Genomic DNA, 27,162 nt, shown 5'->3' with positions numbered 1-27,162 from the left:
CTCTCATACCAACGAATGATATCTCACTGCAATATTGCTCACTGTCATTGAAATCAATAAAGAAACATTCGAAATGTGGCTCAAAAGATGTAAGATGATAACCACAATCATAACTGAAAAAAAAAAAAGAAAAACATCCAACCTTCATCTTCGGCTATAAACCCAAACTGTCAAGAGATCTGTTCTTTGCACATCCAGGAATCCCATGCTTCATGACATTCCAAACCAAAATTATTAAAAGATCTAAGAAAAATAATCAAATTGAGTCCAAACTATATGGAAATGTGCATAAACACATAACTATAGTTACAGATGAGATGGTAAGTTTTTAAGACAACATTATCATTTTTTCTCCAATATGAATACCCAACGAAGATCTATCTTACTGTCACATATGATCTCATTCCTTTGAATACAATTAAAGAAACATTGAAAATGCCCCCAAAATATAAATCATAAGCCACACAATCATAATCAAAAAAAAAGAAAACATCCTACCTATTGCTATCTGTATATAAACACACTGTCCAGAAGATGCTGTCTTTTCTGGTCACCTGCAGAATCCATGCTTCAGTGACTCCAAAAAAAATAATGAGAAAGATCATTAAAAACACATAATCAAATGAGTCCAAACAATGAAATTGTTGCATAAAACCAATACACATGAGCTCTGACAGAGTGAGAATAGTCTTAGTTAAAGACACAACACATTTATTTTTTTCTTCCATTAAGAATACGTCAAAAATATTCATCCTCACGTACATATCTGGTCTCACGACATCCAAATACAATAAAGAAACATCTGAAAAATGGCTCAAAATATATAATGGCAGAAGCACCACAAACATAACTCAAAAAAAAAAAAGAACACATCCCCCTGTTTCTTCATATAATCACCACATCTTGAACATCTTCCGATGCGCTTAAGATGAGTTCTCAAAACAAAAAATATAATGAGAAAAGATCATAAAACACATAAATCAATATCACTTATATTATTAAATAGGGAAAATGGTACTATCGGCGATAAAAACTTCTCACAAACGATTAGGCAAGATGTCAATTTACAGGTGAAAATGGTAAAGTCTTAGTAAAGAACATCAAACACATTTCAATTTTTCTTCCATTAATAAATACGTCTTCCAAACGTAATGATTCTATCCCTTAGTGTCACTATCTGGGTCTTCACTGTCCTTGGTGAGATATCAGATTAATAAGAAACATTCTGAAAGATGGCCCCCAAAATATTACAGAGTCATAAGCACAGCAATCCAAACTGCATAAAAAAAGAAAATTATAACGAAAAAAAAAAAAAACATCCTACCTCTCATTGATTTCTGGTCTATAAACCACACTGTCAAGAATGCTGTTCTTTTTTGTCACCGATCAGAATCCCATGGCTTCAGTGAGTTCGCAAACCAAAACTATATGAAAAGATCATAAAACGACATAATCAATGATCCAAAACAAATGAATGTTTGCATAAAACCACATACACATGGTATTCAGTTTACAGATGAGAATGAAGTCTTTATAAAGACAAACACACATTTCATTTTTTCTTCCATTAATGAAAACGTTCTTCAAACGAATGACCCGCGCTCCGACTCCTCTACTGTCACAATATCTGGATCTTCACTGTCTTGTGGAATAGCAATTAAAGAAACATTCTGAAAGATGGCCCCCCAAAATATGTACAAGAGTCATAAGCACCACATATCATAACTGCAAAAAAAAGAAAAGCTAATTAAAAAAAACATCCTACCTCTCATTGCTTTCTGTCTATAAACCACACTGTAAAGAGATGCTGTTCTTTTCTTTCACCTCCAGGAATCCCATGGCTTCAGATCTTCCATTAAATCCAAAAATATATGAGACAAGATCATAAAACACAATAATCACCTAAACAAATGGAATTGTTTATAAAACACATATGGTATTAGTTTACAGATCTTTAGTAAAGACAAAAAAATTTTTTTTTGCATAATCAAAATATCAGTAACAGAACCAAAAAAGAAATTGTTGCCATAAAACAAACAATAAAAAAACACAAATGTAACTTCCTACAGGTGAAGCCAATGGTAATCATTAGGTAGAAAAACAACACACATTTCATTTTTTTCTCTACAAATTAATAAAATACGCTGACAAACATATACGCAAAAAAAGAAAAAATAACAAGAAAAACATCCTACTCTCATTGCTTCTGGTCTATAACCACACTGTCCAAGAGATGCTGTTCTTCTCTTGTCACGTCCAGGAATCGCATGGCTGCAGTTGCTCCAAACCAAATAATATATGAGAAAGATCATAAAAAACACATACTCAAATTGAGTCAAAACAAATGGAAATTGTTTCATAAAACCAGCATACACATGGGTATTAGTTTACAGATGAGAATGTAAAGTCTTTAGTAATAGACACACATTTCATTTTTTTCTTCATTAATGAATCGCTTCAAAACGAATGATTCTATCCTCTACTGTCACATATCCTGGCTCTTCACTGTCCTTGTGGAATATCAATTAAAGAAACATTCTCGAAACATTCTGCAAAAAGTCTATAAACAAGAACCTGCTATGAGCACGACCACATGCCATAACTGGAAAAAGCTATTTCAACTGGTCAAAAGAAACATCCCTACTCGTTCTGCTTTGGTCTATAAACCACTGTCAAGAGATGCTTTCGTTTCTTGTCACCTCCAGGAATCCCATGGCTTCAGTTGACTTCCAAAATTAAAAAATATGAGAAGATCATAAAAACACATAATCAAATTGAGTCCAAACAAATGGAAATTGTGCCATAAAACCACATACACATGTATTAGTTTACAGGTCTGAGAATGGTAAGTCTTTAGTAAAGAACAAAACACATTTCATTTTTTTCTTCCATTAATGAAATACGCTTCAAACGAATGATTCTATCCTCTACTGTCACATATCTGGGTCTTCACTGTCCTTGTGGAATATCAATTAAAGAAACATTCTGGAAAGATGCCCCCAAAATATGTACAGTCATAAGCACACAATCCATACTGCAAAAAAAGGAAAAGCTAATTAAAAAAAACATCCTACCTCTCATGCTTTCTTCTATTAAACCACACTGTCAAGAGATGCTGTTCTTTCTTGTCACCTCAGAATCCCATGCTTCAGTGATTCCAAAACCAAAATATATGAGAAAGATCATAAAACACATAATCAAATTGAGTCAAAAAAATGGAAATTGTTTGCATAAAACACATACACATGGTATTAGTACAGTGAGAATGGTAACTAGTAAAGACAAACACATTTTCATTTTTCTTCCATTAATGAAATACGCTTCAACGAATGATTCTATCCTCTACTGTCACATATCTGGGTCTTCACTGTCCTTGTGGAATATCAATTAAAGAAACATTCTGAAAAATGGCCTCCAAAAATATTACAGAGCATAAGACACAATCAAACAAAAAAAAGAAAAAAAAAAAAAAAAAAACATCCTACCTCTCATTGCTTTCTGGTCTATAAACCACACTGTCAAGAGATGCTGTTCTTTTCTTGTCACCTCAGGAATCCCATGGCTTCAGTGACTTCCAAAACCAAAAAATATATGAGAAAGATCATAAAAACACATATCAAATTGAGTCCAAAACAAATGGAAATTGTTTGCATAAAACCACATACACATGGTATTAGTTACAGTGAGAATGGTAAGTCTTTAGTAAAGACACAAACACATTTCATTTTTCTTCCATTAATGAAATACGCTTCAAACGAATGATTCTATCCTCTACTGTCACATATCTGGTCTTCACTGTCCTTGTGGAATATCAATTAAAGAAACATTCTGAAAAAAATGGCCCCCAAAATATGTACAGAGTCATAAGCACACAATCATAACTGCAAAAAAAAGAAAAGCTAATAAAAAGAAAAACATCCTACCTCTCATTGCTTTCTGGTCTATAAACCACACTGTCAAGAGATGCTGTTCTTTTCTTGTCACCTCCAGGAATCCCATGGCATTAGTGACTTCCAAAACCAAAAATATATGAGAAAGATCATAAACACATAATCAAATTGAGTCAAAACAAATGAAATTGTTGCATAAAACCACATACACATGAGGTATTAGTTTACAAGGTGAGAATGGTAAGTCTTTAGTAAAGACACAAACACATTTCATTTTTTTCTTCCATTAATGAAATACGCTTCAAACGAATGATTCTATCCTCTACTGTCACATATCTGGGTCTTCACTGTCCTTGTGGAATATCAATTAAAGAAACATTCTGAAAGATGGCCCCCAAAATATGTACAGAGTCATAAGCACACAATCATAACTGCAAAAAAAAGAAAAGCTAATAAAAAGAAAAACATCCTACCTCTCATTGCTTTCTGGTCTATAAACCACACTGTCAAGAGATGCTGTTCTTTTCTTGTCACCTCCAGGAATCCATGGCTTCAGTGACTTCCAAAACCAAAAATATATGAGAAAGATCATAAAAACACATAATCAAATTGAGTCCAAAACAAATGAAATTGTTTGCATAAAACCACATACACATGGTATTAGTTTACAGGTGAGAATGGTAAGTCTTTAGTAAAGACACAAACACATTTCATTTTTTTTTCCATTAATGAAATACGCTTCAAACGAATGATTCTATCCTCTACTGTCACATATCTGGGTCTTCACTGTCCTTGTGGAATATCAATTAAAGAAACATTCTGAAAGATGGCCCCCAAAATATGTACAGTCATAAGCACACAATCATAACTGCAAAAAAAAAGAAAAGCTAATAAAAAGAAAAACATCCTACCTCTCATTGCTTTCTGGTCTATAAACCACACTGTCAAGAGATGCTGTTCTTTTCTTGTCACCTCCAGGAATCCCATGGCTTCAGTGACTTCCAAAACCAAAAATATATGAGAAAGATCATAAAAACACATAATCAAATTGAGTCCAAAACAAATGGAAATTGTTTGCATAAAACCACATACACATGGTATTAGTTTACAGGTGAGAATGGTAAGTCTTTAGTAAAGTCACAAACATTTCATTTTATTCTTCCATTAATGAAATACGCTTCAAACGAATGATTCTATCCTCTACTGTCACAATATCTGGGTCTTCACTGTCCTTGTGGAATATCAATTAAAGAAACATTCTGAAAGATGGCCCCAAAATATGTACAGAGTCATAAGCACACAATCATAACTGCAAAAAAAAAAAAAAAAAAGAAAAACATCCTACCTCTCATTGCTTTCTGTCTATAAACCACACTGTCAAGAGATGCTGTTCTTTCTTGTCACCTCCAGGAATCCATGGCTTCAGTGACTTCCAAAACCAAAAATATATGAGAAAGATCATAAAAACACATAATCAAATTGAGTCCAAAACAAATGGAAATTGTTTGCATAAAACCACATACACATGGTATTAGTTTACAGGTGAGAATGGTAAGTCTTTAGTAAAGACACAAACACATTTCATTTTTTTCTTCCATTAATGAAATACGCTTCAAACGAATGATTCTATCCTCTACTGTCACATATCTGGGTCTTCACTGTCCTTTGTGGAATATCAATTAAAGAAACATTCTGAAAGATGGCCCCCAAAATATGTACAGAGTCATAAGCACACAATCATAACTGCAAAAAAAAGAAAAGCTAATTAAAAAAAACATCCTACCTCTCATTGCTTTCTGGTCTATAAACCACACTGTCAAGAGATGCTGTTCTTTTCTTGTCACCTCCAGGAATCCCATGGCATCAGTGACTTCCAAAACCAAAAATATATGAGAAAGATCATAAAAACACATAATCAAATTGAGTCCAAAACAAATGGAAATTGTTTGCATAAAACCACATACACATGGTATTAGTTTACAGGTGAGAATGGTAAGTCTTTAGTAAAGACACAAACACATTTCATTTTTTTCTTCCATTAATGAAATACGCTTCAAACGAATGATTCTATCCTCTACTGTCACATATCTGGGTCTTCACTGTCCTTGTGGAATATCAATTAAAGAAACATTCTGAAAAATGGCCTCCAAAATATGTACAGGTCATAAGCCACACAATCATAACTGCAAAAAAAAGAAAAGCTATTTAAAAAAAAAACATCCTACCTTCATTGATTTCTGGTCTATAAACCACACTGTCAAGAGATGCTGTTCTTTTTCTTGTCACCTCTGGAATCCCATGGCTTCAGTGACTTCCAAAACCAAAAATATATGAGAAAGATCATAAAAACACATAATCAAATTGAGTCCAAACAAATGGAAATTGTTTGCATAAAACCACATACACATGGTATTAGTTTACAGGTGAGAATGGTAAGTCTTTAGCAAAGACACAAACACATTTAATTTTTTCTTCCATTAATGAAATACGCTTCAAACGAATGATTCTATCCTCTACTGTCACATATCTGGGTCTTCACTGTCCTTGTGGAATATCAATTAAAGAAACATTCTGAAAGATGGCCCCAAAATATGTACAGAGTCATAAGCACACAATCATAACTGCAAAAAAAAGAAAAGCTATTTAAAAAAAAACATCCTACCTCTCATTGCTTTCTGGTCTATAAACCACACTGTCAAGAGATGCTGTTCTTTTCTTGTCACCTCCAGGAATCCCATGGCTTCAGTGACTTCCAAAACCAAAAATATATGAGAAAGATCATAAAAACACATAATCAAATTGAGTCCAAAACAAATGGAAATTGTTTGCATAAAACCACATACACATGGTATTAGTTTACAGGTGAGAATGGTAAGTCTTTAGTAAAGACACAAACACATTTCATTTTTTTCTTCCATTAATGAAATACGCTTCAAACGAATGATTCTATCCTCTACTGTCACATATCTGGGTCTTCACTGTCCTTGTGGAATATCAATTAAAGAAACATTCTAAAAAAAATGGCCCCCAAAATATGTACAGAGTCATAAGCACACAATCATAACTGCAAAAAAAAAAAACTAAAAAAAAAAAACATCCTACCTCTCATTGATTTCTGGTCTATAAACCACACTGTCAAGAGATGCTGTTCTTTTCTTGTCACCTCCTGGAATCCCATGGCTTCAGTGACTTCCAAAACCAAAAAATATATGAGAAAGATCATAAAAACACATAATCAAATTGAGTCCAAAACAAATGGAAATTGTTTGCATAAAACCACATACACATGGTATTAGTTTACAGGTGAGAATGCTAAGTCTTTAGTAAAGACACAAACACATTTCATTTTTTTCTTCCATTAATGAAATACGCTTCAAACGAATGATTCTATCCTCTAGTGTCACATATCTGGGTCTTCACTGTCCTTGTGGAATATCAATTAAAGAAACATTCTGAAAGATGGCCCCAAAAATATGTACAGAGTCATAAGCACACAATCATAACTGCAAAAAAAAAAAAAGCTAAAAAAAAAACATCCTACCTCTCATTGCTTTCTGGTCTATAAACCACACTGTCAAGAGATGCTGTTCTTTCTTGTCACCTCCAGGAATCCCCATGGCTTCAGTGACTTCCAAAACCAAAAATATATGAGAAAGATCATAAAAACACATAATCAAATTGAGTCCAAAACAAATGGAAATTGTTTGCATAAAACCACATACACATGGTATTAGTTTACAGGTGAGAATGGTAAGTCTTAGTAAAGACACAAACACATTTCATTTTTTCTTCCATTAATGAAATACGCTTCAAACGAATGATTCTATCCTCTACTGTCACATATCTGGGTCTTCACTGTCCTTGTGGAATATCAATTAAAGAAACATTCTGAAAGATGGCCCCAAAATATGTACAGAGTCATAAGCACACAATCATAACTGCAAAAAAAAGAAAAGCTAATTAAAAAAAACATCTACCTCTCATTGCTTTCTGGTCTATAAACCACACTGTCAAGAGATGCTGTTCTTTTCTTGTCACCTCCAGGAATCCCATGGCTTCAGTGACTTCCAAAACCAAAAATATAAATGAGAAGATCATAAAAACACATAATCAAATTGAGTCCAAAACAAATGGAAATTGTTTGCATAAAACCACATACACATGGTATTAGTTTACAGAGTGAGAATGGTAAGTCTTTAGTAAAGACACAAACACATTTCATTTTTTTCTTCCATTAATGAAATACGCTTCAAACGAATGATTCTATCCTCTACTGTCACATATCTGGGTCTTCACTGTCCTTGTGGAATATCAATTAAAGAAACATTCTGAAAAGATGCCCCCAAAATATGTACAGATGTCATAAGCACACAATCATAACTGCAAAAAAAAAAAAAGAAAAAACATCCTACCTCTCATTGATTTCTGGTCTATAAACCACACTGTCAAGAGATTGCTGTTCTTTTCTTGTCACCTCTGGAATCATGGCTTCAGTGACTTCCAAAACCAAAAAATATATGAGAAAGATCATAAAAACACATAATCAAATTGAGTCCAAAACAAATGGAAATTGTTTGCATAAAACCACATACACATGGTATTAGTTTACAGGTGAGAATGGTAAGTCTTTAGTAAAGACACAAACACATTTCATTTTTTTCTTCCATTAATGAAATACGCTTCAAACGAATGATTCTATCCTCTACTGTCACATATCTGGGTCTTCACTGTCCTTGTGGAATATCAATTAAAGAAACATTCTGAAAGATGGCCCCCAAAATATGTACAGAGTCATAAGCACACAATCATAACTGCAAAAAAAAAAAAGAAAAACATCCTACCTCTCATTGCTTTCTGGTCTATAAACCACACTGTCAAGAGATGCTGTTCTTTTCTTGTCACCTCCAGGAATCCCATGGCTTCAGTGACTTCCAAAACCAAAAATATATGAGAAAGATCATAAAAACACATAATCAAATTGAGTCCAAAACAAATGGAAATTGTTTGCATAAAACCACATACACATGGTATTAGTTTACAGGTGAGAATGGTAAGTCTTTAGTAAAGACACAAACACATTTCATTTTTTTCTTCCATTAATGAAATACGCTTCAAACGAATGATTCTATCCTCTACTGTCACATATCTGGGTCTTCACTGTCCTTGTGGAATATCAATTAAAGAAACATTCTAAAAAAAATGGCCCCCAAAATATGTACAGAGTCATAAGCACACAATCATAACTGCAAAAAAAAGAAAAGCTAAAAAGAAAAGCTAATAAAAAGAAAAACATCCTACCTCTCATTGCTTTCTGGTCTATAAACCACACTGTCAAGAGATGCTGTTCTTTTCTTGTCACCTCCAGGAATCCCATGGCTTCAGTGACTTCCAAAACCAAAAAATATGAGAAAGATCATAAAAACACATAATCAAATTGAGTCCAAAACAAATGGAAATTGTTTGCATAAAACCACATACACATGGTATTAGTTTACAGGTGAGAATGGTAAGTCTTTAGTAAAGACACAAACACATTTCATTTTTTCTTCCATTAATGAATACGCTTCAAACGAATGATTCTATCCTCTACTGTCACATATCTGGGTCTTCACTGTCCTTGTGGAATATCAATTAAAGAAACATTCTGAAAAATGGCCTCCAAAATATGTACAGATGCATAAGCACACAATCATAACTGCAAAAAAAAAAAAAGAAAAACATCCTACCTCTCATTGCTTTCTGGTCTATAAACCACACTGTCAAGAGATGCTGTTCTTTTCTTGTCACCTCCAGGAATCCCATGGCTTCAGTGACTTCCAAAACCAAAAATATATGAGAAAGATCATAAAAACACATAATCAAATTGAGTCCAAAACAAATGGAAATTGTTTGCATAAAACCACATACACATGGTATTAGTTTACAGGTGAGAATGGTAAGTCTTTAGTAAAGACACAAACACATTTCATTTTTTTCTTCCATTAATGAAATACGCTTCAAACGAATGATTCTATCCTCTACTGTCACATATCTGGGTCTTCACTGTCCTTGTGGAATATCAATTAAAGAAACATTCTGAAAGATGGCCTCCAAAATATGTACAGATGCATAAGCACACAATCATAACTGCAAAAAAAAAAAAAGCTAATTAAAAAAAACATCCTACCTCTCATTGCTTTCTGGTCTATAAACCACACTGTCAAGAGATGCTGTTCTTTTCTTGTCACCTCCAGGAATCCCATGGCTTCAGTGACTTCCAAAACCAAAAATATATGAGAAAGATCATAAAAACACATAATCAAATTGAGTCCAAAACAAATGGAAATTGTTTGCATAAAACCACATACACATGGTATTAGTTTACAGGTGAGAATGCTAAGTCTTTAGTAAAGACACAAACACATTTCATTTTTTTCTTCCATTAATGAAATACGCTTCAAACGAATGATTCTATCCTCTACTGTCACATATCTGGGTCTTCACTGTCCTTGTGGAATATCAATTAAAGAAACATTCTGAAAAATGGCCTCCAAAATATGTACAGATGCATAAGCACACAATCATAACTGCAAAAAAAAAAAAAAAAAACATCCTACCTCTCATTACTTTCTGGTCTATAAACCACACTGTCAAGAGATGCTGTTCTTTTCTTGTCACCTCCAGGAATCCCATGGCTTCAGTGACTTCCAAAACCAAAAATATATGAGAAAGATCATAAAAACACATAATCAAATTGAGTCCAAAACAAATGGAAATTGTTTGCATAAAACCACATACACATGGTATTAGTTTACAGGTGAGAATGGTAAGTCTTTGTAAAGACACAAACACATTTCATTTTTTTCTTCCATTAATGAAATACGCTTCAAACGAATGATTCTATCCTCTACTGTCACATATCTGGGTCTTCACTGTCCTTGTGGAATATCAATTAAAGAAACATTCTGAAAGATGGCCCCCCAAAATATGTACAGAGTCATAAGCACACAATCATAACTGCAAAAAAAAAAAAAAAAAAGAAAAACATCCTACCTCTCATTGCTTTCTGGTCTATAAACCACACTGTCAAGAGATGCTGTTCTTTTCTTGTCACCTCCAGGAATCCCATGGCTTCAGTGACTTCCAAAACCAAAAATATATGAGAAAGATCATAAAAACACATAATCAAATTGAGTCCAAAACAAATGGAAATTGTTTGCATAAAACCACATACACATGGTATTAGTTTACAGGTGAGAATGGTAAGTCTTTAGTAAAGACACAAACACATTTCATTTTTTTCTTCCATTAATGAAATACGCTTCAAACGAATGATTCTATCCTCTACTGTCACATATCTGGGTCTTCACTGTCCTTGTGGAATATCAATTAAAGAAACATTCTGAAAAATGGCCTCCAAAATATGTACAGATGCATAAGCACACAATCATAACTGCAAAAAAAAGAAAAGCTAATAAAAAGAAAAACATCCTACCTCTCATTGCTTTCTGGTCTATAAACCACACTGTCAAGAGATGCTGTTCTTTTCTTGTCACCTCCAGGAATCCCATGGCTTCAGTGACTTCCAAAACCAAAAATATATGAGAAAGATCATAAAAACACATAATCAAATTGAGTCCAAAACAAATGGAAATTGTTTGCATAAAACCACATACACATGGTATTAGTTTACAGGTGAGAATGGTAAGTCTTTAGTAAAGACACAAACACATTTCATTTTTTTCTTCCATTAATGAAATACGCTTCAAACGAATGATTCTATCCTCTACTGTCACATATCTGGGTCTTCACTGTCCTTGTGGAATATCAATTAAAGAAACATTCTGAAAATGGCCCCAAAAATATGTACAGAGTCATAAGCACACAATCATAACTGCAAAAAAAAGAAAAGCTAATTAAAAAAAAACATCCTACCTCTCATTGCTTTCTGGTCTATAAACCACACTGTCAAGAGATGCTGTTCTTTTCTTGTCACCTCCAGGAATCCCATGGCTTCAGTGACTTCCAAAACCAAAATATATGAGAAAGATCATAAAAACACATAATCAAATTGAGTCCAAAACAAATGGAAATTGTTTGCATAAAACCACATACACATGGTATTAGTTTACAGGTGAGAATAAGTCTTTAGTAAAGACACAAACACATTTCATTTTTTCTTCCATTAATGAAATACGCTTCAAACGAATGATTCTATCCTCTACTGTCACATATCTGGGTCTTCACTGTCCTTGTGAATATCAATTAAAGAAACATTCTGAAAAATGGCCCTCCAAAATATGTACAGATCATAAGCACACAATCATAACTGAAAAAAAAAAAAATAAAAAAAAACATCCTACCTCTCATTGCTTCTGTCTATAAACCACACTGTCAAGAGATGCTGTTCTTTTCTTGTCACCTCCAGGAATCCCATGGCTTCAGTGACTTCCAAAACCAAAAAATATATGAGAAAGATCATAAAAACACATAATCAAATTGAGTCCAAAACAAATGGAAATTGTTTGCATAAAACCACATACACATGGTATTAGTTTACAGGTGAGAATGGTAAGTCTTTAGTAAAGACACAAACACATTTCATTTTTTTCTTCCATTAATGAAATACGCTTCAAACGAATGATTCTATCCTCTACTGTCACATATCTGGGTCTTCACTGTCCTTGTGGAATATCAATTAAAGAAACATTCTGAAAAATGGCCTCCAAAATATGTACAGATGCATAAGCACACAATCATAACTGCAAAAAAAAAAAAAAAAAACATCCTACCTCTCATTGCTTTCTGGTCTATAAACCACACTGTCAAGAGATGCTGTTCTTTTCTTGTCACCTCCAGGAATCCCATGGCTTCAGTGACTTCCAAAACCAAAAATATATGAGAAAGATCATAAAAACACATAATCAAATTGAGTCCAAAACAAATGGAAATTGTTTGCATAAAACCACATACACATGGTATTAGTTTACAGGTGAGAATGGTAAGTCTTTAGTAAAGACACAAACACATTTCATTTTTTTCTTCCATTAATGAAATACGCTTCAAACAATGATTCTATCCTCTACTGTCACATATCTGGGTCTTCACTGTCCTTGTGGAATATCAATTAAAGAAACATTCTAAAAGATGGCCCCCAAAATATGTACAGATGCATAAGCACACAATCATAACTGCAAAAAAAAAAAAAAAATAAAAAAAAAACATCCTACCTCTCATTGCTTTCTGGTCTATAAACCACACTGTCAAGAGATGCTGTTCTTTTCTTGTCACCTCCAGAATCCCATGGCTTCAGTGACTTCCAAAACCAAAAATATATGAGAAAGATCATAAAAACACATAATCAAATTGAGTCCAAAACAAATGGAAATTGTTTGCATAAAACCACATACACATGGTATTAGTTTACAGGTGAGAATGGTAAGTCTTTAGTAAAGACACAAACACATTTCATTTTTTTCTTCCATTAATGAAATACGCTTCAAACGAATGATTCTATCCTCTACTGTCACATATCTGGTCTTCACTGTCCTTGTGGAATATCAATTAAAGAAACATTCTAAAAAATGGCCCCCAAAATATGTACAGATGCATAAGCACACAATCATAACTGCAAAAAAAAAGGAAAGCTAATAAAAAGAAAAACATCCTACCTCTGCTTTCTGGTCTATAAACCACACTGTCAAGAGATGCTGTTCTTTTCTTGTCACCTCCAGGAATCCCATGGCTTCATTAACTTCCAATACCAAAAATATATGAGAAAGATCATAAAAACACATAATCAAATTGAGTCCAAAACAAATGGAAATTGTTTGCATAAAACCACATACACATGGTATTAGTTTACAGGTGAGAATGGTAAGTCTTTAGTAAAGACACAAACACATTTCATTTTTTTCTTCCATTAATGAAATACACTTCAAACGAATGATTCTATCCTCTACTGTCACATATCTGGGTCTTCACTGTCCTTGTGGAATATCAATTAAAGAAATATTCTGAAAAATGGCCCCCAAAATATGTACAGATGCATAAGCACACAATCATAACTGCTAAAAAAAGAAAACATCCTACCTCTCATTGCTTTCTGGTCTATAAACCACACTGTCAAGAGATGCTGTTCTTTCCTTGTCACCTCCAGGAATCCCATGGCTTCAGTGACTTCCCAAAACAAAAATATATGAGAAAGATCATAAAAACACATAATCAAATTGAGTCCAAAACAAATGGAAATTGTTTGCATAAAACCACATACACATGGTATTAGTTTACAGGTGAGAATGGGTGAAAATGAAATGTGTTCGTGTCTTTACTAAAGACTTTTAGTAAAGACACAAACACATTTCATTTTTTTCTTCCATTAATGAAATATGCTTCAAACAAATGATTCCATCCTCTACTGTCATATCTGGGTCTTCACTGTCCTTGTGGAATATCAATTAAAGAAACATTCTAAAAATGGCCCCCAAAATATGTACAGATGCATAAGCACACAATCATAACTGCAAAAAAAAAAGAAAAGCTAATAAAAAAAAAACATCCTACCTCTCATTGCTTTCTGGTCTATAAACCACACTGTCAAGAGATGCTGTTCTTTTCTTGTCACCTCCAGGAATCCCATGGCTTCAGTGACTTCCAAAACCAAAAATATATGAGAAAGATCATAAAAACACATAATCAAATTGAGTCCAAAACAAATGGAAATTGTTTGCATAAAACCACATACACACTGTATTAGTTTACAGGTGAGAATGGTAAGTCTTTAGTAAAGACACAAACACATTTCATTTTTTTGTTCCATTAATGAAATACGCTTCAAACGAATGATTCTATCTTCTACTATCACATATCTGGGTCTTCTCTGTCCTTGTGGAATATCAATTAAAGAAAGATTCTTAAAAAAAGCCTGTGTGTCAAGTGTATATGTTGAATGTATGAAAATATAAAAAAGGGAAAAGGTTAAAAATGTGACAATTTAATTTTTTTTTTTTTTTTGGCTGTCCAAATCATGTTATTTACATGTAGTTGTTGAGTAGCTCAGGACTTTACAAACTACATCACATATATGCATATTAAAATACAATCCTGGGCCTTCCCCGATCAAGCACACTTAAATAACTCTTAATCTTAATCTCCACTCTTAATATTTATAATCGTACTAGCAGTCTTTGGGACTTTACTCTCAGTTTGCCGCTCTCCACATGTCCCGGCGACTACAATCCAAAAATACGAATAACACACACAAGCTGTATACACTGGCTGTACGCACTGGCCGTGTCGATCAATAGGTTCCCGGGGTCACAGGGGAGGTAATCCACGGTGACGTCACGGTGCTTCTCTCTCACGTGCTGTTGAATGCGGAGTCTAGACCGTTGATCCCGGAATGGTCCTGAGAGGCGATCCTTCTTTCCCTTAAAACCTGTAACTCAAAGTTACACTATACTAGAATGTCTAAACTATATTCTTCATTTCATACATCTTTCTCTCTTATTTTTACAACTTCTAACTAATTACTTTAAGTTCTTATAAAATTCCAGAAGTAATACAAAAAAAGGTCATACCTCATCTAGGCGAGGTTTCTCCATAAACGGGTTAGTACCCCGCTGTATCCAACGTCGACCGACACTACCCTTTGTTACACTCAAATCTCACTCGGGAGATGTAAGCTCATGACTCAGCACGTCTCTCTCTCTGTATCTTGGGCCTGCGTAACTGTCCACAACTCTGTTCAACCTATCGGTGAACAGTGCTCACTAAACACCTTTTTACGTCGTGGTTACCAAATTGTCGCATTTTATTTAATCTTTTCCCTTCTAATAGTTTCATACAATCAACATACACTCGATATACGCGTTTCGTCACTGAGCCACCAAAGAGAATGGGAAAACTGGGAAAACACAGGAGGCACGGACTGGTCCGTGACAGTTGGAAATCGCCGTTCTTCGTTCTTCGTCATATCAGGGAGATAAGCTTTTCTTGTAAACCACGAGCTGTAAAGGCCTAAAAAAAATTACAACAAAGCTTTACACGGGGTAGTTCAACTTGGAGACAATTGAGCGGCATGCCTTCAGCCTACCGCGTTAAACACGAAGAGAAAGAGAGTGTCCGGCGAGATCCGAAAATGGGACCATGGTGCGAAAGAAGGTTAACGTAGGATAGGGTGTCCCCGCCCTGCATAAAATAATAAGCATGCTATAGCGCTCGCTTGGCGTGCTATATGTGGTCTGCCCCTCAAGGAACGTACATCAAACACATCAGAGTGGAAGGTCTGGTTACTGACTAGTGTAAGACTTTATTTGTCCCAGAGGGCCATTCTGGTGCAGCTCGATTAGATTTATAGAATAAATTAGAATTCATACACCATGGCATGCATTAAACTATTCATGTCTCATTCATAACCCATTCAAAAGTCGCACTGCTGAAACAACAAACAAAAGACAGCCGCAGCCTGTTTGTCCTGCATGCAGGCACACAACATCGGCTGACCGACGGGAGCCGGACAATTTCTGTCGACAGAGCATGCCTGTCATCACGAAGGATGGCAGACACCTTCAGAAGAGCCCGTGTAGCAAGATAGGACCTCGCGTCAAGAATCGAGGTGTTGTAAGGACAGAACCAAACTCTCAGCGTGAACCAATGGTCTGTGCATGCTACAAAATTAAATTTAACAGTAGAGAAACATGTAAAACTTTTAGTTCAAATTATTACAGCTTGCAAAAGATGTGTATAGTGGGACTATTTTCTTTGATACCACTGCGCGAGTGGGGTTTGATCGTCTGCTAAGGAGTAACTACAGTCAAATTTATATTAAAAATAACATGAAAAAAGCTAAACACATACAACTCACACTTTATTTTTTGGTTTTGATAAAAAATACCACGAAAATGTCTGTTAATCCATTCAGCAACACTAGAAAACACAGCGTCTGCATACTCGAGGGAGTTCGATTCTTGACGCGAGTCCTATCTTGCTACACCCGCATATGTGTGGTTGTCTTTTTTTGAAAAGTGTCGAAATAATTTGTCATAGCTGTAGACCGCCTTTCCCTAGCTCTTCACACTTGCACGTAACCTGCCGCCGGTTGAATGTCACGGTTTTCCATGCAGCATTAACCAGAAAAGAGTCACGAATCTTTTCGTGCAACATTCAACCGGCTGGATGCCATGTGCCAGTTAGACGCGCTGGCGAGAGGCGGCCTCAGTGTGTATCACTCATTGCTATTGCCGACACGTGGAACCAAAGACACCGACATTTGCATACGCGAAGTGTTGCGCCTTTACAGCAATTTTACTTTAGGTCCATGGGGAAAATTATTATCAATTTTTAATGTGTTTGGGTCTAACTTTTTCCTCATCTTTTAGTCTTTTAAAGTTTTTGTGCCAATCTCTCTCCCTCTTTTTCAATTTAGCCTGTCACCAATACAGTGAAGGTTGGCTGCCCTGAGTTCATTTCTCGTCTCGGCACGCTGATCTTTCTCTGCACTGGCATCTGTTTACAGGGCTGGCTGCTTGCCGTAATTATAGCCTTAGCTGCTGACACAGCGTTAAAACCACCAATCCCCCCCCCTCTTTTTCAATTTATTCGTATTGTCATTGTTATTTTTCTATTATTCTTATTAGTATTCTTGTTCTTTTTTATGTTCTTCCCCTATCGTATTTCCAACGAAAGGTAATTTACAATTACGATGACAAATTTTCAAGGATGATTCGATCGCAGAATATGAAAGTCTGCAGACACACGATCTGGAAGAACATACCTGATGCAGAAAAAGAAAATGAATATCAGCAATCATTTGACTTGCTTACTGTCCATGATGATTCTACAGATGAATTTAAAAACCCTGTAATTCCTGAAGAGTTGACAACACTGGAAAGGAGATTCCACAATTTTGTAGCTTCTGTGGAGAAAGAGTTAAATAAAAATGTAAATGAATATGCCCATCAGTAGGAGCTTTTGTATTTAAGTGGAAGGATTAAAACAGACACAGGTCATTTTTCAGCCCTGCATACTTTTGGTAAAAACCATAACTGCTTGTCATTTTCAGCTGTTATAGTCGCAGACAAACGCCTCTGGGGTAGGCGATTTATACAATTAGGAAGACCACCAAAACAATTGTGACATAAGACCAAAGACTTGAAGCGTTCAAACAGCTAGAATGGGAGCATCTATATGATGTCCAAGCGGGCCTCAGCGAGCTCCCCATAACATCAACAAATGTATCTATAAAATGAGAACATTGGGGAAAAAAAACACATCCAAATGGTAGTTTTAGAGATCTATCAATAGGACGCACACATTGTCAGAAATCAGCTATTGCTATCCCCTCCTCCTCCTCCTCCACACACACACTTTCTCTCTCACTCACACTGAAAAAACAATAATGCATCAGGGCCCAAAGGTTCATACATTCTTTAGCATCCTTACTACTTTCCTATTAGTTTATTGTAACCATCTTTTTGAAAATTGTTTTTTAGCTGGTGCATGGTCTGAAGCTACCATCCAACCTTTACATAAAAAGGGTGATAAAAGGCAAATTTATTTTCATAAAAACTTGTTATATAGGGACATTACCTGAGCATTCAGATTGAGAAAACTACAGAGGTATTTCCAGCCTGCTTTGCATTTTGACCAGTCCTCTGAGTCAAACCACCTGTGGTCGTGTTGTTTGTCCAGTACTTTCAAAGCTCTCGTTGCGCCTCTTTAAAGCATAAAAAATGAACATGGCTACATTTCTGATATCGTGTGTTTCCCAGTGTTGTCCATAGGAATGGGAATCCCATGGGAATCCCATGGGAAACGTCCCATGGGATGGGATGGGACGGGACAGCACACACTTGTATTTCCCATGGTAGTCGATACTTGATATTGCAAAATAAATTTACTGTTATTTCATTCATCAAGGATTTAAATCTTTCCTCTGAATCATCTATTGTATGTGAAGTAGCAGGAATTATAGAACAAAAGCCGAAAAGTGGTTTTCAGTGTTGTCCATAGGATTGTTAATACCATGGGAATCCCATGGGAAACGTCCCGTGGGATGGGACGGGATGGGACAGGCATAAATTGCCATGGGACGGGATGGGATGGGATAGAAAAATATGTCCCATGGACAACCCTGGTGTTTCCCCTCCAGACAGCAACACAGCCAATGTCGTCTGCTGATATATCCACTGTTTATCAGGGGTGTAAGATACTTTGTCCTAACATAGGTTTGACACTGTAGCAGAAAATGTTCATCTTCCGTTTTGTCTTGGCAAAAAGGGCAGTTTGTTTTTTTTTATCAAAGTGTTAGAATATATGTTATTGATATTTATTTCGCTAATTCCTAGTCTAAATCGTATTAAAAATCAAAAATCAAAATCAAAAATCAAAACAGACTTTATTGTCTGCCCAGGAGGACAGAAATTTGTCTTTGCTCACATACCCATACAGACATTTAACACACAGTTAGGAGTAAAAGTGAGGAGTAAAATAGTGTTGATTGCACCAGTCCATCAAGGCAGTGTATGTTTATCCTAACAACAAACCTTGGGTGACCAAGGGCCTAAAAGCACTGCTGAACAAAAAGAAACATTTGTTCATCACGGGCAGAAGCCCACGACAGAAGATTAGTACATAGAGAGGACCATGATGCTATCCGTTGGTGGCAGAGCTCTACGAGCATACTAGTTAGTCCGCTTTCAGTAGTTTGCCGGTGGACCAACGAGTGTCGACGAGATTGAAAACAGAGGTCGAGTTAGCTCTTGCCATAAACCCGATGTGTCAGAATGCGGCTCGTGTTACATCTTGAGCTCGCTGGAGGGACCTGCCAGACGTCGAGTGTTGATGCTTCCGCATGACGCAAGAGATACGCCGAGAAAGATCTTGGGTGTCCTAGTGGAGGCGTACGGCGAACGAAAGATGTCGACATCAGTGCCACAGCAACGTGATGAGGTGTGTCGACGAATACGCCGCGAAGCTCCAGAATTTAAGCAGGCGAGGTAGAAGGCGGCGCAGAGCGTCGAAGTGGCGGCGATTGACACCATCTCGGAGGACTGCAGCCCGAACCGGTCAGGGAAAGTGACTGCCCCCGTCGTCCGTAACAGGATGACAGGGAAATAAAGTGTAGCTGGCCTGACTGGAAAGTGTCGACGGCGGAGGTTGTCATTTATGGCAGTTGAGTGATGGCGTTGCTCGACACCGGCAGTGAGGTAACGACGGTCACTGACGAGTGGGCACGAGGGCACATACAGGACTTACAGCTAAAACAAACTCAGGAGTGGCGGTGGTGGACATGTTTACGGCCAGCGTCTGAGGACGTTCCTATCCTGGTGTCAAGGACCTGGTCGATGTGGTCACAAGTGAGCGCAGGAGCGCGTGTCGCTTCTACTAGGAAGAACGTCCTTGATCGGATAATGGACTCTACCGCAGATGTGGCGCAGCAGTACAGGCAGCCGTGCATGAAGCTCATCTTGAGAAGACATTGTCAACAAAAGGACTGGCTAGGGCCGCTGGCAACACGCCCGTTCCAGGATGCCAATGGGTCTGACGTCCCACACCAGCCACTTTCCAGAGGTTAATGCAGACCACCATGCCGAACTGTTTAATTTCAGTCCTTCTTGTGTACCTAGACGATCATTTGGTATACTCCAAGATAAAGGACATTCAACTGCGGGAGGCGCCATACCTTCAGGATGACGACAGTGAAGAGGAAACGCCAGGGTGGTATGCTACTCTTCCAAACCATCACCACAGAACTCTTGTGACAATGCCTGTGGTGCCAGAAGTAACAGTGTCTGTGTGTCAGATGACAGTACCAGAAATGACAGTCCCCTATCGTGTCGAACCGCGCAGATCGCAGCGACTTACCGCGAGACAGGCAACAAACTCGCACAAAGTGTAGGATGAAACAGTTCGTGCGACACTATGCCATGCAATATGAATACCATGATATATTTTTTAGTTGCGGTGATCGTGACACCGTAGATGACACGTACGCATTGATCAGTTGTTTATTTTGCTAATTGTTCATTTTTCTTCAACTTTACCGCGGGCTGCGTCCAGAAAATGTCATTGACAAGAATGACACACGAGGTGATGGCTGACAATAGATGTCAGCACTCACTCTTCTTCAGTCTCTGTTTGATTCCTCCTGAGTCTTGTGCCTTTATTTAGGATGGTGATGGCTGCTGGCACGAAGGACCTCTGGTAGGCAGCTTTCCTTATGCGTGGTACCTTATAGCGCCTGCCTGAGGGCAACAGCTGGAAGCTAGTGTGGAGAGGGTGTTTCAGGTCCGAAATGATGTTATGTGCCATCCTTCTGACTGCATGAAGGTACAAGTCAGAAAGTGGCAGCTGTGCTTGACCAATAATTTTATTTGCCTGGTGGATGATTCTGGCCAGCCTTGCCTTGTCTTTGACTAGTAGATGACCATACCAGGCAGCGATGTTGAATGAGAGGATGCTCTCAACAAGAGACCTGTACACAGTCTCCAGCACCCCAGAGCTGACGTCGAAGCTGCGAAGTCTCCTCAGAAGGTACAGCCGTTGCTGGGCCTTTTTGTACACTTGGTTCACGTGATCACTAAATGAGAGCCTCCCGTCGATCACTGTACCAAGGTACCTAAACACAGCAGCCCTCTGCACCTGCTGTCCCTTGATTTGGAGTGGTGGGGAGAGAGGGGTTGTGCCATCTCTTTCCTTCGTAGGCTCTTCCAAAGGCCATCTCCTCCGTTTTGTCAACGTTCAGATCCAGAAAGCTGCGGTCAAACCACTCCTCCAGCTCCCCCACACAGGCCAGTACTGTGACAGGGACTGCTCGTCTTTCAGGCAGCCACAAGGCCATGTCATCTGCATATTTAACAAGTTTGAGAATAGCACTGTTAATACTAATCCCATTTGTATATACAGAGAACAGGATGGGGGAAAGCACACATCCCTGAGGGGTACCCGTGTTGAGGATCTGCTCATCTGACAGAATCATTCCATCCACTGACAAATAAACTCCGTCAGACGAGCTGCTGGACCCTATAGTACCTGTCGGTGGAACTCTGAAACCACCCTCTGTGGTCGGTCCTTCAGGAATGATCTGATCCATAGAACTAGGCCAGTGTTGACATCCAGGTCTAGTAGGCGCTGTACAAGAAGTGTGCTGGACCGTGTTGAAGGCGCTGGAAAAGTCCATGAACAGGACCCGAACATAGGTGCCAGAAGTGTCCAAGTGTTGTAGGATAGTATTTAAAAGCGTGAGAGTTGCATCAGACACCCCCCTGCGTGGCTTGTAGGCAAACTGCAAAGGATCAGGCGATCAGCCATGGTGGGGATTAACAATCTTCCCACAACTCTCTCCAAACATTTGGCCACAACAGACGTGAGAGCCACAGGTCGAAAGTCTTTCAAGTTGGTAGCATGAGGCTTCTTTGGCACTGGTATTATTGTGGATGTTCTCCACACGCGGGGACACTATGAGAGTCAAGGGAGAGCTGAAAAAGTCTGGTAAAAACACCACTCAGCTGACTAGCACACTCTTTGAGTACTTTGCCTCTCACGTGGTCAGGTCCAGGGGCTTTACGTGGTTCACATGAGAGAGAATTCTGACAACATCTCCCTCACAGATGGTGACAGTGGCTGCCGACAGTGAAGAACAGATATTTTCTGCTTCATTGCTGAAGTCTCTCACATCAAACCGAGCGTAGAAAGTGTTGAGCTCATTAACAAATGACACTGGGTCATCACACTTTACTCTTTGTGTCTTGCGTTCTCTACCCATCATGGTGTCCAGGCCCTTCCAAGCATCTCTTGCGTTGCCCTCAATTAATTGCTTTTCTACCTTCTTTCTGTATTCCACTCTAGCCGTTCTTGCCTTTGCCCTGAACTCCTTCTCCTTTTCTTTCACTTTCTGTTTGTCTCCCTGCATAAAAGCTATCTTCTTTTCATTGAGACAGTGCTTCAGTCCTTTACCTAGCCATGGTTTTTATTTGGATAGCTGCAGATCTGCTGTAGGGATGACAGACTCTTCACAGAAGGTGATGTAAGAGGTGATTGTGTCTGCCAGACAGTCCAGGTCGTCTCCACAGGTAGTGAAGAACAGATCCCAGTCAGTGACCTCTAGGCAGTCTCTGAGCAGCTCAGTTGCTTCATTTGTCCAGGTCCTAATACATAGTGTTGTCGGCTTTTCACGTTTAAGGAGCTGTCTGTATGTGGTAGCAGATGAACAATGTTGTGGTCCGATCTGCCCAGCGGCGGCCGGCACTTGGAAACATAAGCGGCCGGCACATTACCGAAACACCTGTCTAGCGTTCTGTCGAGGCGGGTGGACACGTGACGTATTGATGGAGACAGGGGAGCAGTTTACTGACATCACAGCGGTTGAAGTCACCGAGCAAAAACACAGGCTGATCAACTGATCTTGTTGTCGCTCGATTATATGTGTCTGCAATGTGCTCAGCTGCCAGGTTGAAGTCTGGCCGGGCACATAGACGAGGACCACAGTGATTTGACCGAATTCACGAGGTAAATAATGCGCCTGAAGGACACTGTCAGTATCTCATAATGGGGGTACTAGTCTGTTCTCGTACTGTGTAGTTCGTGGCCCATTTCTCATTTGCAAGCATACACAAGCCTCCCCCTACATGCTTGTTTGTCGCTTGTGCATTCCTGTCAAATCGAATCGTTGTGTATCCTTCAAGTCCGAATGTCTGTTAGCCATGTTTCAGTGAAACAGAAGAGGTCACAGCGTCGGTAGTCTCCATCGAATTTAATGAGCGCAGAGAGCTCATCCTGTTTGCTGTGGAGAGAGCGCACATTCGACAGGGTGATGGCTGGCAGTGGATGTCGGCACCCTCTCCTCTTCAGTCTGTGTCTGACTCCTCCTCTAGATCCTTTCAGTTTCTTTTTTCTTTGCCCGCCCTGTGTCGGAATGTCACTGAAATTCACATCAAGGGCCTGTGTGGCCTTCTGCCTCAGCGATAGCAGAAAGTCCCGACTGTAGATCAGCATGAAGACAGCGCCACTCTAACACATCGAAGTGTGAAAGTCTCCCGTACAGGCACACACGCATAGACTACACTGCTCATAGCACGATCATGGCAGATCTATCGCCGATTCAACTAGGTATTGGGATTGTAATAGATCTACCTGGTAGGGACGATACTCAGTCACTGAAGGGAGTGTTATCAGCCAGATAGTCCCGATTGCCGCACCTGTAGTCCGTTTCAGTCCGTTTCTGACTATCTATAGATCTAACCAACGGTCACAAAAATGACGCGGTATTGGTAAAAGAAATTTCTCCCGTACAGGGACACTCACACGCAGCAATACGGTGCTCCTCACAGTCAGACGTATTGAAGTAACACTTATAACCATTCATGCACAAGCTTGAGTAAGCGAAATTCCCGTAGAATTCAAACACGTCAAAAAACGTAGAGAATGATTGTGAGCCGGGGTCAAGCCACAGAGTAGCGCCCCCTCCCCTTAAAGTATTTCTGAACCTTTTTTATGGTTAATACTGAAAGATATCTTTCTGGCTCAAATTCCTTTTTAAACTGTCTGTAGGCTGGGTACCTATCACTCGTCTGCATTTTGTCTGACCATTTTTGTACAAAGTTGTCTTTATTTGAGTAGTAAGATAAAAGCCCTGGCATCTCCTACACCACCTTGTTCCCACACGTGTATAAATCCGTAGTCGTGCAGGATATCTTCCATTGTCTTTGCCCACAGTAGTCCTAAGTCTAGCTGCATGTAATAAGCTTGGTTTGAGAATCTTGACCTGTCCATGGTGTTTAGTTTTAACCAGCATTTTACAGATCTTATTGTACTATTGTATCTCCCGCTCTCGCTATATACTATATGGTTGGGGGTTTTAATGTCTACACACATAAACCTTTTAATAGCAAATAAATGAACGTTTTCTATCTCCTTTAAAGGTGTCATACCCCAGATTTCAAAGGAATATAGCAGGACAGGTAAGATCTGGGTATCGAACAGTTTTAAAAATATACTAGGATTCAGGTTACCTAGCCTCCATATCTTTTTCAGCAACTGAGCTACTCTTTCTTTTCCTCTTTTAGCAACCTCAAAGAGTGTAGTCGTGAGTGATAATTTTGTTGTTAAAATAAAACCTAGATACCTGTAGCTGTTTACAACTTCATTTTCCTTTGAGCCAATATACCAGTGTTCGCTTTCTGAGAAATGCTTTCCTTTTCTGAATACCATGGTTTTTGTTTTCTCTAGGTTAATTTCTAACTCAAGATGTTTTGAAGACTGCTCTAGGATTTAAGTTACTAGAGAACTCTGATTATTATATAACCATTGTGAACGTGGGATTGATGTGTGAACTTTAACGAGGAGAGACAGTGAGAGAGCTAAGTTTTTAAGATTACGTTTGGACATAATTGTGAATTATTCCTGTATATATCAGGGCTTCAGCTTACGCAAAAAATTGCGTACAGTACGCATTAAAAGTTCGGAGGACCCCTTCAATTTTCGTCAATGGGGTCCCAGGGAACCCCTTCAAATTTGGGCGAATAACAGATACAAAATTGGGTAACTGACCTGTAGTGTCGTAGCCCAATCTATTGTTGTCGTCTGCTACAAGTTAAGAGTTACTTCCCTTGCACTGAGTTTTTTTTTTTTTCCCTTACCGGGAAGAGTTCCATCATGGACGTTCATGGTTCAATTAAATCATCGTCTCAGAAACGGAAAGAAAGTGAGCACTTCAAGTAAATTGAGCATAAGCTCATCACAGATGGTTGCACAGACTTCATGGGCACAGAAATCTCTCGGTTTCTAACTAGACATTACAGTGCTTTGTGCCTGAAAGGCAGTTGAACAAACTATGTTGACTTCTTGTTTTTTTTTTCAAAGTGTAAAGGGACCCCTAAGAGTTAGCCTGGGACCCCTTAGAAATCTGAAGAAGGGGTCCCTGGGACCCCAAAAAATTTAGACTTAGCAGAAGCCCTGAATATATATGTACTCTTTTGTTATTACATTCTTTAATTCATAATGAGGTATTTGCTGCGTAATTGTGTTGTAATGAGGTGTGGGCGAATGCTTATATAAATGCATGCATTCAGAAAGTACCCTTTGCAATACAGAGCCCACAACAAGACCTTTACACACTCCTGCCTCCTTTTAGTAGTTAACTGGAAAAAATCGTCTGCCATTGTAATACAAGTTTGTGGTCATATACTGGGATCATGAGTGCGTCGATGGCTGTTTGTTTTCCCTTTCTTATATTGACAACTCAGCTCCAACTTTCTGTTATCGGGTAAAGTTCTTTGTATTTCTGTATTCAGTGACGAAATTCTAAATGTTCAAAAATAAATTACGAAGAAACAACTTCGATCCAACAAAAATCACTTGTGTATCCGAAAGTGGAGACAGAGCTTGAAACAATCGACTGACATTTAAACATCGATGCTTATAGTTAACAACGACAATCTACACGAGAATTAGCCTGCGTGACTCATACTACACCCCAGCGAATGTACAATTTCACCTTTATTGAAGCGCAGCAGACGCTCATCAGAATAGCCGACTCACCCTGACCTGAAAGCCCAAAACAAGGCGATGTGTGTGTACAAGAGCCATGTGGGTTGGAGGTTGTGTGCAACCTGATGCACGAAGAGGAATAGATAGATAGAGCAATGTGGCTGCGAGCCGACAAACTCCTGTCCTGCCTGATGACTTTATTCTTTTCCATTACAGGAAGTTGCTCAGCTGGAAGAGTAAGAGGAAAGCACAAGGCTTAGAAATCATATAAAAATGAAAAGATTGTCAATAACTATAAACCCAAAAGTAGGAAGAATGGTTAAGAGTATAAAGTGACTTTTCTGTTTAAATATTTCTACTTTTCTTAAAGGGTATAATTTCATATCTTTCTGATGAGTTTGGGAAGATTCACCAAAGTAATCAATCAGTGGATGAAATCTGTTATGCTTATGAGACTGTTGCTGACTGAAACATTGTTGGTTTCAGGTTTAAGACATCAGCAGTTTCAGATGGACAGCCTTTAATGAATTCTCTTGTCTGCTGAAGCAATTGTTTAAGCTAGACACTGTTGCTTGGCTATAGTGTCATAATAGGAGAACTATAGTTTAATAGTTTTAAATGTTTCTCAGTTTTATGGAAGTTTAGGCTAAATGACTTTTGCTACAGTTCAATTTGCATTTCTATTTTGCTCTGTTTTCTTTTGCTTTTGGAAGATTTTAAAGCCCACCTTTCTGTTTCATGTTTTTTTTTTACTGAAGTAAACATAGGTATTATTTTTTAATTTCTAATGTCTTGGTACTGGTAT

At 38.1% G+C, this 27,162-nt stretch overlaps 1 protein-coding gene and 1 long non-coding RNA gene across 26 annotated transcripts; one reads left to right on the top strand and one right to left on the bottom strand.

The window, feature by feature from the left end:
* Positions 1 to 3,495: 3,495 nt before the first annotated feature.
* On the bottom strand, positions 3,496 to 14,734 carry LOC112564915. Of its 25 annotated transcripts, none has more exons than XM_025240027.1 (20): positions 14,433 to 14,730; positions 13,962 to 14,048; positions 13,541 to 13,623; positions 13,100 to 13,185; positions 12,662 to 12,748; positions 11,805 to 11,891; positions 11,365 to 11,451; positions 10,923 to 11,009; positions 10,487 to 10,573; positions 10,057 to 10,143; positions 9,617 to 9,703; positions 9,189 to 9,275; positions 8,732 to 8,818; positions 7,868 to 7,954; positions 7,432 to 7,518; positions 6,993 to 7,079; positions 6,553 to 6,639; positions 5,674 to 5,760; positions 4,802 to 4,888; positions 3,528 to 3,571 (listed from the first exon to the last, which is right to left on the bottom strand). In XM_025240027.1, exons 4-20 carry the CDS (start codon positions 13,104 to 13,106, stop codon positions 3,543 to 3,545), a joined length of 1,341 nt encoding a protein of 446 aa, XP_025095812.1. In that variant the 5' UTR covers positions 13,107 to 13,185; positions 13,541 to 13,623; positions 13,962 to 14,048; positions 14,433 to 14,730; the 3' UTR covers positions 3,528 to 3,542. The 25 variants fall into 25 exon arrangements, with proteins under 25 accessions (XP_025095838.1, XP_025095812.1, XP_025095819.1 ...); XM_025240034.1 differs by having other exon boundaries at positions 4,802 to 4,879; XM_025240026.1 differs by lacking the exon at positions 3,528 to 3,571 and adding an exon at positions 4,211 to 4,449.
* On the top strand, positions 5,806 to 9,617 carry LOC112564916. The gene is made up of 2 exons (XR_003099286.1): positions 5,806 to 6,051; positions 9,564 to 9,617. It is a non-coding gene; the product is annotated as an uncharacterized LOC112564916 (long non-coding RNA).
* Positions 14,735 to 27,162: the final 12,428 nt, after the last annotated feature.

The sequence above is a fragment of the Pomacea canaliculata genome, linkage group LG5 (genome assembly GCF_003073045.1).
Source record: "Pomacea canaliculata isolate SZHN2017 linkage group LG5, ASM307304v1, whole genome shotgun sequence".
Taxonomy (NCBI): Eukaryota; Metazoa; Mollusca; class Gastropoda; order Architaenioglossa; family Ampullariidae; genus Pomacea; species Pomacea canaliculata.
Note: the sequence above shows the minus strand (reverse complement) of the source record. Positions and strands in the feature narration are given on the sequence as shown.